This window comes from Dermacentor variabilis, chromosome 3, assembly GCF_050947875.1.
Source record: "Dermacentor variabilis isolate Ectoservices chromosome 3, ASM5094787v1, whole genome shotgun sequence".
Lineage (NCBI taxonomy): Eukaryota > Metazoa > Arthropoda > Arachnida > Ixodida > Ixodidae > Dermacentor > Dermacentor variabilis.
The window spans coordinates 213,099,072-213,114,365 of record NC_134570.1 but is presented as its reverse complement, the minus strand read 5'-3'; the positions used below and the strand labels follow the sequence as shown (position 1 = coordinate 213,114,365).

Sequence of the window (15,294 nt, the reverse complement as noted above, 5' to 3'; positions counted from 1 at the left end):
CTTCTGCCCTTAAGCACAGCACCGCATTCCCGAAAGTAAGCCCCGGCACCATTACTCCCTTACAAATACCTCTCAGTACCTCATACCTGTTGTACCCCCACAATGCCCTACGTTTCATTATCCTGGCACCTCTTCGCCCTTTGGCTATGAGAGACTGTTCGTGCTTTTCCGTGTACATATGCCCTTTGTTTATCCATAGCCCGAGATATTTGTGTTCGGCCACTCGGGGTATCTCATGGCCTTGTATTGTAAGCTCCTGATCAGTTGTATTGTTGAAAAACATCCCACCATACTCAGCTGCACTAAAACTGAAACCTAGACTGTCTCCTTCGTCTCCACAGTAATTAACCAGAGTTTGCAAATCTTCCTGACTCTCTGCTAACAGTACAATATCGCCCGCATACATTAAACCCGGTAGTCGTTGCTCAACAACCTTTCCGCCTAATCTGTACGACAGATTATACCCTAGATTGCTTCCTTGTAGCCTTCTTTCCATACTTATCACATAAAGCATGAACACTGCAGCAGCGGTGATAGAGGACACCGACTAATCAACGCTCCTAGCGGCTGCTGCTGGAACCTCGCCTGTTTTCGATGGGACGGGCTCATCTTTCGGTGGCAAAGAAATCATGGAGGCGCAAATTCCACGAACTCCGCACAAAAGCAGATTCTAGGAGCTCTACCGCATTTCACAAATGCCGCCAGGTTACCATTGGGGCTTCAAACTTTATTCCTACAACGTGTAAAATTTAAACAATGGGATCCTATGGAAGCTATCGAAATGACGTCTCGTTTTTCAGCGCAAAAAAAAAGAACGGTCGCTTTAAAAAGTCTAGGCGGTAACCTCAAAACCGCCTGGAGATGCAAGTAGCATTTGCACGTAGCATTCATTTCAGTCTGTCATCATGCCTGCACGTGAATAAAAAGCCGTTCCAAAACGACGTTTTCTGCAACAAAGTCGCGTCTATGACCGTAGTATCTTATTAATACCCATCGTATCAAGCCGCGATTGATGTGCGCCGTGGCTGAGTGTCGTTTTCGACCGTGGGATAACGGATTCCATGCGGACCTAATGGCAACTCGTTTTTCAAGGTTCTATGTAAAATGCCTCAAAAAAACACCCCACCCCAGCAATCTAAGGACACATGCTCAATTGCCTCTGGTTTTTTGCATAATAAACAATGAGTACCCCAGGGAACAAATAAACCCTTTTCTTCTAACCATGTTTTAACGGGTAAGGTTCCTCTGTGCAGCTTAGAAAGGTTTTAACCCCTGGCGCAACGAGCATTCTTAAAGCGTTTCAAAACATCTTTTCTTTTGCCTGTACAGTATAATTCACGGTACGATGGCACAGGAACTAGCACATCAACAATGTCTTTGTACAGTTTTTACATGACACCTCAGACGAATATTGCAAGTAAAAACGCACCGATAAGAAGCGGGAAGATGGCACCAGTTCTTTTGGATATCCCCATACTGGTCCTTGCTGAGGCACCAAAGGCACAGCAAACTCCCGTAGCAGTTTACCCAGCCTCAGTTGAATCATATTTCTGAGAAAGATATCATCTATATCTCTGAGAAAAACAAATTTACAGACGAGTTGTCTCACATACAGATGCACTAAACCAAGCCCACCATCACTCCCGCTTTTAAACTTAATTTTTCGACTCATTTTTTCCCATACTGAGCTCCAAATAATAACCGCGAACACTCTGTGCATTTTTCGTACACTTCTTGTACCTGCTGCAATGCAAAACTTGCATAACATACTATACCTTGCTTACGAGAAATAATTTGCAATCGTGGCCCATGCGAAAATCGACTTATCCCAGCCTTTGCACTTTTGCGCATTTTCACGTAACACCTCCGTTTGTTTTTTCCAATAAGGCTCGTTGTCACAGTAGTTCTGCAGGGGCACTCCTAAATATTTTGTCTGTATTTGTTGCCATTTATTGTTCAAAAACATGCTTAGTGCGACGTCCCATTCCCATGCCAAAACCCAAGGCACTTGTCCCAGTCTACTGCACTACAACTTGCTTGACAAAAACTTTTTACAACATTTAAAGTATGCATTATACTTTCATGTTCAACACAGAAAACTGCAATGTCATCAGCATAAGCAAGAAGGCTTACGTCGGCTTGATGTAAGTGAAATCCTCGTATCGCGTTGTTCCTAATTACGCTTAGACAAAAAGGTTCAATATATAAACAATAAAGAAGCGATGATAACGGGCACCCATGTCTGACTGAGCACTGCCCTGGTATATACTCACCTACTGATTTGTTTATTATCAACCTCGTCGTACATCCGGCGTAAACCATTCGCGCACCTTCGCTGATCACATTGCCTGCACTCACATCTTCAAGTATCTGCAATTAGTGCTTGATAAAACCAAACAAATAAAAACGTTAAAGATATAAAACAGGGATAAAACTTCCCAGAATGCCGGAAAAGGCCAATCACTGCAATCGCCAATTGTTCATGCCAGCACCTTTCAAGAAACATTGTTCTTTTTCCAATAGACAGACTGACAGCTTGCTTGTGCAAGCACGCTGTTCCAGTCTCATAGTTGTGAAAAAAATACTTTTCTTGGAAGGTAGGCGTAAGTTATGATCACAATGCTTTTCTTCCCGTGGACTTGTATATTTATTTGCATTTTCTCTCTTTGCTGTTTTTGATTATCTCTGGTTTCATCAAGTACTGGTATTTATCAGGTTTTCTTGCTGTACTACTTTCTGGTAACCTTTACAGATCACGTAATTTTCACAATAAACATTTTTAATAGAAGTTAGCGTACCCTGTTCTTGTTGCTTCACATTATACACTCTCGCAACATGGCCTTAATGAAAGACTTTATAAGGTACACGGAAGCATCATAAGGGCCAATAAAATGGCTTATTGCAACCTAAAAATTAATAGCCTGGCTGCAAATGGCACAAGAGAGCACATAAGACGGACAAGAAAACCGAGATTATCTAACAGAAACCTTAATGTACAAGAAGAGTAAATGCTGGCTGACAAGCAATAAACCAAAGATACACAAAAAGGAGAAGCAAAAACTAATGTGTGTTTCCTGAGAGAAAATGAATTCATCTCTAACTGTGGATATGCTGATACAAGATACTCCCATCCTTTTTGATCTACAGCTTCTATATTTCTCTATACAGCTGATCAGATGCACAGAATGCTAGCGTCTTCCTCTACAATGCTCGGTTGTCGAGACATCTGAACATGCATTGTAGAGGAAGAAGAAGCTAGCATTCTTTGCAGATCTGATCAGCTCTCTAGAGAAATATGGAGGCTGTAGATCTAAAAATGATGCGAGAACCTTGTGTCAGCGTATCCTCTGTTACGCTTTCACAGATGGATGCGTTTCTTGTCGGGTTCAGTACGGGCGCATATCAGTTTCTGCTTCTCCTTTTTCTGTAACTTCGATTTACTCCTGTCGACCAGCATTTACTCAGTGTGTTCAATAAACTTTCATTTGTTAGCGTGCCTTATGATCGTCTTGGTAACTAGCAGGAAGGCATTCATTTTTTTCTGTTATTGTTTGCTAAGTATTGTATAATGTTATGCTTTCCATTTGCAACTACTTTCTTATTCCCCCTCGCAACCTGCGAGGTTTATAAATGAATAAATAAATAAATACATAAGCACATGGCATTCATTTCTCTGCATACACCTCTTACCATACCTCCGTCAACAAAATTCACTGCATTGATGTCTCGCAGTGCGCATCCACATTAACTGCCATTTGCATTTTGGTATAGTTTGTGAACAGTATAGTGCATAAACATTACATGATATAAAAAATCCGCCTCATGGCGCTGTTGCGCTTGCGCCACAATACTTCTCGCGGCGCCTGCATGGTGGTCCGAGGAGCGCGGCCACGCTAACGCCCCTTAAACTTCGTAATGTAGCGACACTCTCCTCCTCCGCCTTCGCTCCTCCTCGTTTCTCCTCTCTTTCACGCTCCTTCTTCGAATGTGCGCCGCCTACACTGCTCGAGCGTAGCAACGGCGCCAACATGCGCTCCTCGCCACTCCGTAGGCGCTTCTCGAGCAAAAATGGCGCTGATGCACGGCGCGAGTGCCCACGTGATGCCCAATAGCGACGCAGCGTCGGCCTCGGCCAGAGCGCGCGAGGAGGACGCGGCATTCTTCAAAGCGTGGCGCTACTTTACGAAGTTTAAGGGGCTTTAGGTCACGCACGCGGTGTTACCTCTAACCGTGACTGCGCCTGTACATGACTGCGATGGCAGCACCACAATTTGATATAAACACGCAGACTATAGGATGTGGGCAAATGTTCACGAAAAGCTCCTGAACGTTTGAATCCTGAAACTTATAAAAGCGAAGTTTCATTCAATGGCTGGTAATGAGAGGGAGAAAGAAAACTTAATTGTGTTCATGGAACAAAATCACATTGATAAGCTTAGAGATATAGTCACTGCTTAGCACTTTCAAAATGAATAATTATAGCTTGCTATCCACACTGAATTTTTCTAGCTTCGAACATTGAATTGCAGGCAATTCAAGCAGGCATACAAGTCTGCATATAGAATCCCTTTAGGAATACCTGATACGAATGAGCATTGAGCCTTTCCTTTGTAATCTCCTTGGCTGAGTAACCAAGTTTGAAATGACTCCCATTAGCATGTCATAACAATGTTGATCTATTACCTGTTAAATTCATGTCTAGCTTACGAAATCTGGATGATTCCTATAAATTACAATGAAAGAACTATATCTTCTAATAACATTAATAATAATAATAATATTTATTTCCAGAAAACAGGCTAACCGTGAGCAGAAAGGTGAAAAGCGGCTGAGCAGAAAGGCGGCTGAGGAGAAGGGTGAAAAACCCTACGGCAAGTGCGCCTGCCATGGGCCTAGATTCCTGCATTGCGCACAGCACGTATTGATGTGGCCCTCTTGTTCGAGCTTCACAATATACTAACAGCACGGGACACAGGACAACAAAGTGGACTAGAGGCATGTCTTTTAGAATACTGTGATGTCACGTACAGGTTGTACACAAGTGATAGTAGCTGGTCAAAAAATTTGATGCGTCAGCTTTTGCGCCTTTAGAATTATTCAGAGGATTCATGTTATTCACAGCACGCGCACCGCTATGGACACACCAAGCAAGCGCTAAGGTTTAATGTCACAACACAATTTCCTTTCCGCGTTGAGTAATCCCACACCGATCATTTGCGGCTTCGTTCAGGGGCCGACGTGGGCTTTCGGGTTGGTGCTTGTTGTTACGTTTCGTGCAAGAATGTGGTTAGGAGCTGGAACCACTTTTGTGCAATCACAAGCAATATACACGCATCATTTCTCCAGAAGCTGACGCTGAGCACGGGTACGGGGTCCCTAGTCCGGGACCCCCGTGGCTTCTGCAGCGGCTTTGGCTCGGGCCACCAGGGCACGTTGGTCCTGGAGGGTTGAGCAGCCGAGCAGGGCGGCCTCCCAGTCCTCTGGGGTAGCGTGGGTGGGGGTTTGGTTTGGGGGGAAGGCAGGGTTGAAGGGGCATGCCCACGCCATGTGGTATGTGTCCGCAAACACGTCCCCACAGTGCAGGCACTCGCCCGAAAATGTCGGGTCGAAGTGTTTCAGCACCGCCGGGCACAGTACTCTATTCGTGTAGAGACAGAGAAGCCAGCGCTCCTCATTCTTTTTGAGGCCTTGCAAGGGGGGAAGTATGGGCCGTGATTAAGCTGATACAGCTGTGTGATTTCTTTAAAGGTGATTGCCGGTTTGAATTCAAAGACCTCGTCGACGGGTGATAGAGGCGACGCCCGGAAATGAAGCGCGCGTGCTGCAGCGTCGGCTACTTCGTTCCCCTCTATTCGCTGATGAGCTGTGGCCCAAATGATGGAGCGACGGGGTGGAATCCCTGGTTCTCACATATCTTAAGGATTTGGAAGGCACGATATGCGATTTGGCCTTGTTCTATATTGCGGCAAACACCCCTCGAATCCGTAATGATTACTCGAGACGCTGGATCTGCGGCAACAAGCACGATAGCCACCTCCTCCGCGTGAGTAGTATTGAGGGCCCGGAAGGTGAGGCCATTAACGGGCGTGTTTTGATGGACGACTGCCGCTGTAAACCAACTCCCGTGGTGAGGGCCGGCAGCGTCCGTGTAGAATACTCCTGGGCGATCTCCATATGTTCTGGTGATCCCTGTAGCGCGCGCTTGGCGGCGGCCCTCGTGAGTATCTCGTGTCACGTTATTAGGGAGAGAGTTTACCTGTAAGGTGAGACGCCAAGCGTCTGGCAGGGAGACTCTGGGTTCCGTGTGGCTTATATATCGGATGTGCAAGCAGGACAAGAGGCGGCTTCCCGCTGGTGTTTTGCTCAACCACAAGAATTGATTGTTAAGATGAGCCTCGCGTAGTTCCCCAAAACTATTAGTCATCCCCAGTTCGAGGAGACGTTTGTTGGACGTAGTAATGGGGAGATCGAGGGCTCTCTTATAGATTTTGCGTAAAATTACCTCAAGGGCGTTTTCATCACATTTGCCTAGGTGGAGGTAGGCCGCCGAGTAGAGCATTCGGCTGGTTATGGATGCATTCGCTAGCCGTAAAGCGCCTTTGCATCGCAAGCCCCCCTTTTTATTGGATACCCTGCAGATCTTACGACCCACTTGGCCCCCACCTTACGGAGCTTTTGAAGAGCAGTATCAATTTTACGGTTCCTATGTATGCAAAGGCCCAAAACTCGGATCTCGTCGCGTTTCGGGGTGGGGCCTGTACATAGGTATAGCTTGAGTTTAGTGGTATTCTTCGGGTTGGGTCGTAAGTGCACAAATTCCGATTTGGTCGGGGAGCATTCCAGGCCGCATCGACGGGCATATTCGTCCACAATAGCCGGCGCATACTGCAGGTTGGCCTCGATTGCTCCAACCGATCCGTGAGTAGCCGACAATGTGGTGGCATCGGCGTACAGAGCACGTTGCACGCCTGGGACCTCACCCAGTAGGGGAAGGAGCTTCATCATGGCCAGATTGAAAAGGAGTGGTGAGAGTACCGCTCCCTGCGGGGTACCTCGCGTACCGAGCTGGTACGGGCCATGTTCCGTGTCTTTTATCCGGATAAAGGTTTGGCAGCCTGTGAGGAATTGTTTAATGTAGTTGAAAGTGTTGAATCCACAGTCTACCTGGGATAAGTGGGTTAGGATGATTTCGTGCGTGGCGTTATCGAAGGCAACCTTTAGGTCTACCGCAAGGACTACCTCACCGTCACTAGGGTGTTCGACTGGCTCGAGAATCTCCGTATGAAGTTGTAGTAAGACATCCTGCGCGGACCGGTGTGGGCGGAAGCCGTACATGTCTGCGAAGATGTGTTGGGTTTCTAGATGGGTGGACAATCTATCCCGTACCATAGACTTCATCAGCTTTCCCACACAAGAGGTTAGGGAGATGGGCCGGAGATTGTTTGTGTTTATGGTTTTGCCTGGTTTAGGGATGAACGTTACCAATGCCGTTTTCCAGTCAATGGAAAGAGGGGTGTAACCTGGCCAGATTGCATTAAAGTGAGTGAGGAGCTGCTCATAGGCTGGGTCGGGGAGGTTGGCTAGAAGCTTTACCGTTACCTTAGCCCTGCCCGGAGATGTTCCTCGTTTCATTTTGGCAAGTGCTATTTTGAGGTCATGAAGCTGGAACGGTCGATCCAGCTCAGCGTTCTCAGAGCCTGGATACGAGTACGCGTGGCCTCGGGCATCCTGGTGTGTCGAGAGATATTTGTCTCTGAGGGAGATAGCCAGTGCGGCTGTGTCTCCGTTAAAGTTGTGGATCGCTCGCTGGAGGTGTTTATGGGTTTCTGTCCGGGTTTGCGTAAGATCAATTAGGACGCGGAAAAGACACCATGTACTCCGGTTCGACATTTGTGGAGCGGCCGTATTGCATTGGTCTACCCATTTGGAGTCGGCGAGCTGGGCCGCGTACTCTGCCGCCTGCTGGGTGAGTTCGGCGATGCGAATTCCGAGTTTACGGTTGTGTTTTTGCCGGCGCCATCGGCGGACAAAGCTGTGCCGGGCCTCCCAGGGGTGAAGGAGGTGGTTGGCCACCGCCGGATTCGCCTCAGAGAGCTGAACAGGCTGTTCAGTGTTTCTGAGCTCCGTGATTAGCTGCTGGGACCAGGTGGTGTACCCGTTTCACTATAGGTTGTGGGTTGTTGTAGTTGGAACGAAATTTTGTCCAGTCTGGAAGGGTTACCTTGTCGTGAGGACGAGTGAGGGGTGAAGTGCGGATTGTGGTCGTGAGAATGCTGTGGTCGCTACCGAGGGTTTCCTCGGTATTGTGCCAATCTGCGTATCTTATGTTTTTTAGTAAATGTTAGGTCCGGGCAGGTATCCCGAGTCACGGAGTTCCCAATCCGACTGGGTTTGTCAGGGTCCGTGTGAAGAGTGAGGCCCAGCGTAGACGCAAGCTCCGCCAGCTTGCGTCCGCGTTTCTCTTCACGGATATGGCCGACCATGCCACACTGGGCGCAGGCACGGATCGTGCGCCCATACGGGCGGACTTGTATAAGCGTAGCCTCGTAGTGAATGTAGCGTGGTTCGTTCTTGCCAGCCCCATAATCGACTGAAGGCGTTGAAGTCTCCAACAATAACAATTATGAGGAGTTTCCTGTTTGCCACCTTTAGTGCCCCGCTGAAGAGATCAGCAAAAGTGAGGTTTGGTAGTTTTGGTGAGCTATACACATTTAGAATGTGAAGCGGGGGATCGTGCTTTCGAAGCGGAAGAACAGTGACCATCGCATACGAAAAAGCTACATTACAGTCCAGGTTCACCGGGGAGGCCGTATAATTTTTATGGACACAGATACAGCTATGTGCGTCCTGCTGATAGCTTTTGTAGTTCGTGAAAGTGACGCCCTTCCCCGGCTCTTGAAGGGCTACTACAGCAGGAAGTTGAGGGAAGGTTGTTATCAAGAGTCTTCAAGGCTCGCTTAGTGCGCGCCTTGAAGCGTCGACAATTCTACTGCAGCATTTCAACAGTATTCGAGTTGCGTTGTGATACTCGAAGGGATTTAGGGTGCCCCGCCATGTTGAGCACTGGGATTTAAAAGGGTCAGGTGCGGGGCCTGTTTTGAGCCGAGGACCAAGGTAGACAGGAAAACCGGCGGAATCGGCTCTGCCGGAGAAGATCTTCCTCCTCGCGCGGAATTTTGGTTCTGCTCTCCCTAATATTTTGACCGACAAGGCGCTTGACTGTGCCTCTCCGTCGGGTAGCAGGAGTATATATTGCGGTATGGGCCGCGATAAGCATCGGGATTTTGCCGAGGGCTGCGTCGAGAGCGGCTGTGAATTGCTCTTCGAACGCCTGAAGTCTAGCGTTCATTTGCGCTTCCAATGCGTTGAGCCTCGTCTCTATCACCGAGTGTCCGTGGTCAGGGGACGCGGGAGGGGAGGTATCGCTATCCATCGCCTTTACTGACAGAGGGACTGGCGGTGGGGGAGATTTTTGACGGTCTTCTGCAAGAATTAGCCGTTTTTGTAGGTTAGCTATTTGCCCTTTAAGAGCCATGATTTCGATTTGCTCCGGCGTGCGGGGGAATGAGGACAGGAAAAGGGAGGAGGTGAGTGGGCCACCCCACCCTCGCTGCTCACCTTTGTTCCCTGTTTGAATGCGTTGACCCAGGCTCTTTGCATCTCCGGTATCGCTTTGGTGGCTTGTTTCCCTGCCTCTTGCTGTGGCAGGAGGGGCGCGTCCTGCTTTCCCTGGTCATTGGGGCCCGCGGGGGGCGCCCTTTGTTTTGGGTGGTCAGAGTCATCTCTCTGGTGCACGGCTTGCTTTGGTCGCCGTTTCCCACGTTTACGACGGCCGCGCTTGGGTTTGGGACGATGACCCTGTTCCGACGCTGGTGTTGCAGTGGACGATATTTTGCAGTGCAGGATCGAGTCCGCGTGGCATGGGCTCATCCAAACAAGCTACACTGCGGGACGCATTCGTGTGGTTCGCGTTCCCCGTCTATGAGATGGCCCGCAGTCCCACACAGCCCGCACTTGTCCGGCCTGGGGCCGGGACAGATGTCCGTACGATGGCCGACCATGCCACACTGGGCGCAGGCAGGGATCGTGCGCCCATACGGGCGGACTTGTATAAGCGTAGCCTCGTAGTGAATGCAGCGTGGTTTGTTCTTGCCAGCAAAAGTTACTCTTGCCTTATTTGATGCTCCGAATTTCCGGACCTCCAGAATTTCTCCGGAGCGCTACTAGAGACTGGAACGCAAAATTTCATCGGTATCCGTGTTGCGCACCGTGACCACACCATAACAGATGTCGCCGCCGTCTTGCCGGAGATGTCCGAGTAGGGGTGTTTTTCAGGCGGGAGAGTCGAGCTCGATATCTCTGATGATGCGGTCAGCGATCTAGGGCTTTGCAGTGTAAACAGGTATACTGTTCTGCTCCTTAATTGGGAGAACCGTGATGACTTGTGCGCATTCCGCGCCAGGTAGGCGATGAACACTGCCGTATCCGGTTTCATGTAACTTCTCGTGCAGAGACACCCGTGTTTGGGGCTTCACAACCACGAAATCCTCCGGGGCTGGCTTGGGCGTTGGAGTCGGTCTCCAGGTCACCGGAGGCCGAGATTTACCATCCGAAACGCGCGAAGCGGGCGGTGGTGGCTTGCAGGGGCGAATGCCGGCAGCGGGAGCAGCCGAGGAGGCCGCATCGATGGCCGCCGCGTTTGTCGAGTCCTGCGTTCGTCGAGCGATCGCGGCAACGAGCGCGGGGCTCTTCAAGGTTGAAAGCGGCTGCTCTGTATTGCCGCTGGGTTGTATGATGGCCCTGTTCATCGAGTCTGGGTCATATCCTCGGTATGTGGCTTGCTGAGACATCTTGTGGTGGCACGGAACGGCTGCCACGTCGAGCCGGGCAGCGGCTCCGCCGTTAGGCTTAGCCGACCCGCAGGCGTGGCCGACCTATGAAACACTCAGGAAACGCTTTAAATGGGCCCACCTCGCAGGAAATCGTATCCAGGGATGCCGGATGACTTTCGGCGTCCGATGGTCGTAGCGTGGATGGGCTCAGATGAGAGTATCCGCGGGTCCTGCCGAAAATCGGCGGAGCCGATACGCTGCACTTCCGAACAGGAGCACACACGTGGTCGGTTCGCCGGCCACGGTCGGCCTCATCTTCAAAGCGATCTGCAATGTTTGCAGAGGGCGCGTAGTGCCAGAAGCTTCGTATGCGCTGTGCTTTCTACGTTTCGTTCGCGTTGAATCGAGAGATACATGAAGGTCAATTTGATGGCTGCTGCTATCGCGTTTTCTCACTCAATCATTTTGACAGCCAGTTTCCGCGCTCATCGAGTGAAATGTCTTCATGTTTACCTGCGTGCGCGTGACACCGTGCCTGTTAATTTAGTTAACGCATGTTGGCGGGCTAGTTCCTTTGAATTCATGATAGAAAAATTGGAGGACGCTTAAGCTTCGCCTTCAAGAGTGGGACGCGACAGCGTTCCCGTCGACCCACCAAGGGGTGTAAGACAATGGGCTACGGCGCAGCGACTACGCGCCCCGCATCGGACGCGGTGAGCGTCGAGCAACGCAGCGTTCGGCGTGACAACGAAATGTGCGCCTGAGCAAGCGACGCACGCCTGAGCCTTAGAAACAGCTCGTTTCTAAGGCAACACCGCGTTCACTAGAGGCGCTTTTGTACCGCTTTGAAGCATCGAACTCGTGGCTCAGTGTAATGGGCCTCCACTGTTTATAGCGGGCTCGAATGGCCGGTTTCTTTTGTGAGCCTGACAGCCGGCCTGCGCGGCTGCTCTTCCGGGAAGCTATTTCCAAGTTCATTGATGTAATTAAAGAACAAGAATGTCCTCCGGATTGGCTGGCGAGGATTGAGCCCCTCGCCACATTAAAGGAATTTTAAACTTGACATGGCCAGCCACAATGTGACTGACCGCACAATATGCATGCGCACAAAGTTGAATGTGTGTGAGTGTATATTTATGTATCGCTTACCTTATTTCAAGAAATAATGCCCTTTTTGTTAGCTTGGTGAAACTTCCGGCAATAAATAAAAAAAAACTCGTGGCTCAGTGGTAACGTCTCCGTCTCACACTCCGGAGACCCTGGTTCGATTGCCACCCAGCCCATCTTGGAAGTTGCTTTTTATTTGTGAAGTGCCTGCCGTGACTTATCGCTCACGGCCAATGCCGCGGACGCCGACACCGACGACACCGGCTTTTCTGCGACACGAGCTCCTTAACGCTATCGCGTTAATATGTAAGTGCGACTGAACGAGGACGTAGAAACAGACACGCAGAAACAGCGGTCGCTATGTGTCTCTTCCTGCGTCCTCGTTCACTCGCGCTTACACATCATATCGTTTTTAATTTATTATGCGAATGTTTGCAAGTTTATACGGCCGATAAATCTATTAGACTTACTTCGTGTAGCTATCTACTAATTTGCTATCGGAATCGGCGCTTCGCCTTTCGGGCGAAACTGCAAATTTTTGCCGTCGCTGTGGCGTTCTGTTAAAGTCCACGGCGGTAACACCGTCGCCGCGCGTGGTATACTGCACGTGCGAGTGAAAACGCGCGATGGAAGCCAACGATCGCCGCTCAATCTGACGCACGCGAAGGAAGAAAGCGATGGGCAAACGCGCCCTCTTCTGTCGCGCAAAAGGCCATGGGGTGATGGGAAAGAGGAAGGGGGAGGGGGCGGGTTTTTGCTCCGGCAGCAACTGTGCATTTTGCGACCGGGCGCATGGGGAACTGACGATCGTGGCTCAATGCGCGTGCCATATGTGAAGAAAAGTGGGGGAGGCAGCGGCGGGGGTAACGTGGGCGGCTTCGACTCCGACGACAAGTGGTGCTTAGCACGGCCTCACGCTGTCGCGCGCGCCGTATCTTGAAAGGCATTTGCAGACGGCTCATAACTGGGAGCGCTTTGTTCTCGCCCATCTACCGTTGAATTGACAGACCACACGAAGGTCACTTCGCTCTCTGCTGCTGCTGCTGCGCTTGCTCGCACCAATGCTTTGACAGCGAGTGTCCGCGCTTATCGAGTGTGATGTGTTTGTTTGCTTGTGCACGCTGACACCAAGCTTGTTAATTCAGTCGCTAAGCGAATGTTTCGAAGTTTATAAGGCCAATAAATCTACTAAAGTTACTTAGTATAGCTGTCTACTAATTTGCTATCGCAGTCGATGCTTTGCCTTTCAGGCGGAACTGTAACTTTCTTAATGCTTCCCCTTCTGCTTGGGCCAAATTAAGACTGCAGTATTTGTAAGTAAATAAATAAATTACGTTGTTACCCGGTCAATGAAAAACGCTCTTCGCGAAAGGCATTATTTCAGAACAAGGCCGGTGCTTAAAATGTTTCGCAGATAGAAGTACCTTAAAATCATGTTCACGTTTAGGCGTCTTCTGGATTGTTTCCGCTTTCGAGGAGCAACGGTAGTTATGCTGTACGATTGCTTTCGCTCATTTTCTTTTTTTCTTTTTTTTTTGTCAGGAACAACCTGTCGGTCGAACTTCTACTGGAGCCACCTTATAAGGCAGACCGACCCCAAGATCCTGACGAGAGGAGAGGGGAGCCGTCTGTTTTCCTTCTAGCATTACCAGAATAAAGCCAGCTGGTGCTCGCATCTCTCGGACCTCGCAACTTGCAAAAAAAAAAAAACGCAGAAAATTTTGCCATGGTCGACAACTTCGGTACGTGATTGAAGGTGTCTTCCGTGCACGTCCGACAGCAATTGGTAAATAAATAATTATGCAAATGCCGTGCAGTGTGGGAATCACTATTGTGGCAAGCATTCTCCGGCTATGCTTGCTACGATAGCTACGATTGGATGGATGTCTGATTTTCCCTTTATATTTACTTACCTCCACCTAGCGGGTTTCCGCAGAACTATTACGCCAAGCACTTACCTTTGCTTCGAGTTGTCGATAAATTCGACTTCGCTCTGCCAACTGCTAGCTGCCTGGTTAGCTCCGATAGCAGAGCGGCTACCCCGGTAGGCGATGGTTCCGGGTTCGGGTCCCGGACGAGGACGAATTTTCCTTCAACTGCGAGGCTTTTCTTTCGAGAAACCCGTGTGGGTTTCCTTTCTAGCATGTCTACGATTGGGTGAATTTCTTATTTTGCCTTTAGTAAAAGTTTACGCCTGCTGGAATTGGCCGCATTTACCTAGTCCTCAAAACAGAGAAGACTGATTCGTTTTTTTTTTATGTTGAAAAGCTGCTTGAATGTCAAAAGCATATTATATCTTGTTCAGAGGGAAAGTGTCAAACTCAGACAGTATCTCTAAGCTGCTGCATGAGCTCTCTTTATGAATGACAATGGAATTCAACTGTTTACCTTTGGAAGTTTCAGAATGCAAAGATTGCGAAATTTTCGAGGACACCTCATCAAATCTCTTAAGATATAGACGATAAGAGTCTCCATAAATATAGGTACAGACTGAACACACAGTGCCGGCCTCTGCTTTTTTCTTTTGCAAAACATGGCGGCCAACCCCGCAGAAGTGTGATTCCGTCTGTACAGGTATTGAGCCTTTGTGTGCACCTTCTATGCGCATGCGTGTGTATGGCGTTCTGATTGTTGTACTTGCAGTGCGGTAAGCGGTGTTTTCATATAATGCGCCAGTCATTTTTTCACCTTTGTGCTGAAATAAGCAAAATGGGGCTAGCCAGTAATGGCCTATATAACCAGCACTATTGATAAAAATATGATGCAGATGCAATGCACTCGTAGGAATCTAATGAAACGAAGCTTTCAGGCAACAGTCAATTAAATTTTATAACACGAACTGCAATGTATACAATTGTCCTTATTTTCATTCACTGCAACACAGACTCTTATGCAATGCTTGCTTATGCGTTGCATAGGTCACAACTTTAATATCATGTAATGTATACATAGATCGGTGACTCACTCAATAGTCGGCTCACTAAGACTTCAACTAACAAGTAAGGCTGACTTCGTGTGAGAGTGGCTGTGTAGAATTTCGGCAGAGTCTGGGCCTGTGTGAGCTGGGCTGGGTAGATTTTTCGGAAGTCTGCACACGCATGCCATTATATTGTGTCATGACTTGGCGAGTGTGTACACACGTCTTCCGTCGCCCTCAAGGCACCGAGGAGAGGGGGAGGTGGGACTCTACTCAAGCGGCTGCTGTGTATGGCGCGGCCGCCCGAGTAGCCATCTGCGACGAGGAAAGAGCACGGTGAAAGAACAGATCTACCGTGGTACAAAGTCTAGGTGAGGCAGGGCCTGATAGCTTTGTGTGCGCTGTATTCTCGCCGTTCGCAATGAAGTGGAAGGCAGT

At 49.1% G+C, this 15,294-nt stretch overlaps 1 protein-coding gene across 1 annotated transcript in view; it reads left to right on the top strand.

Moving 5' to 3' along the window:
* The window catches only part of LOC142576620 (uncharacterized), a 181,330-nt gene extending 167,593 nt beyond the window's left edge, over positions 1-13,737 (top strand). Inside the window, exon 12 of the mRNA XM_075686823.1 lies at positions 13,482-13,737. Within this exon, the coding sequence (XP_075542938.1) occupies positions 13,482-13,596 (115 nt within the window). The 3' untranslated portion in view covers positions 13,597-13,737. The remainder of the gene's footprint in view (positions 1-13,481) is intronic.
* The last annotated feature ends 1,557 nt before the right edge of the window (positions 13,738-15,294 follow it).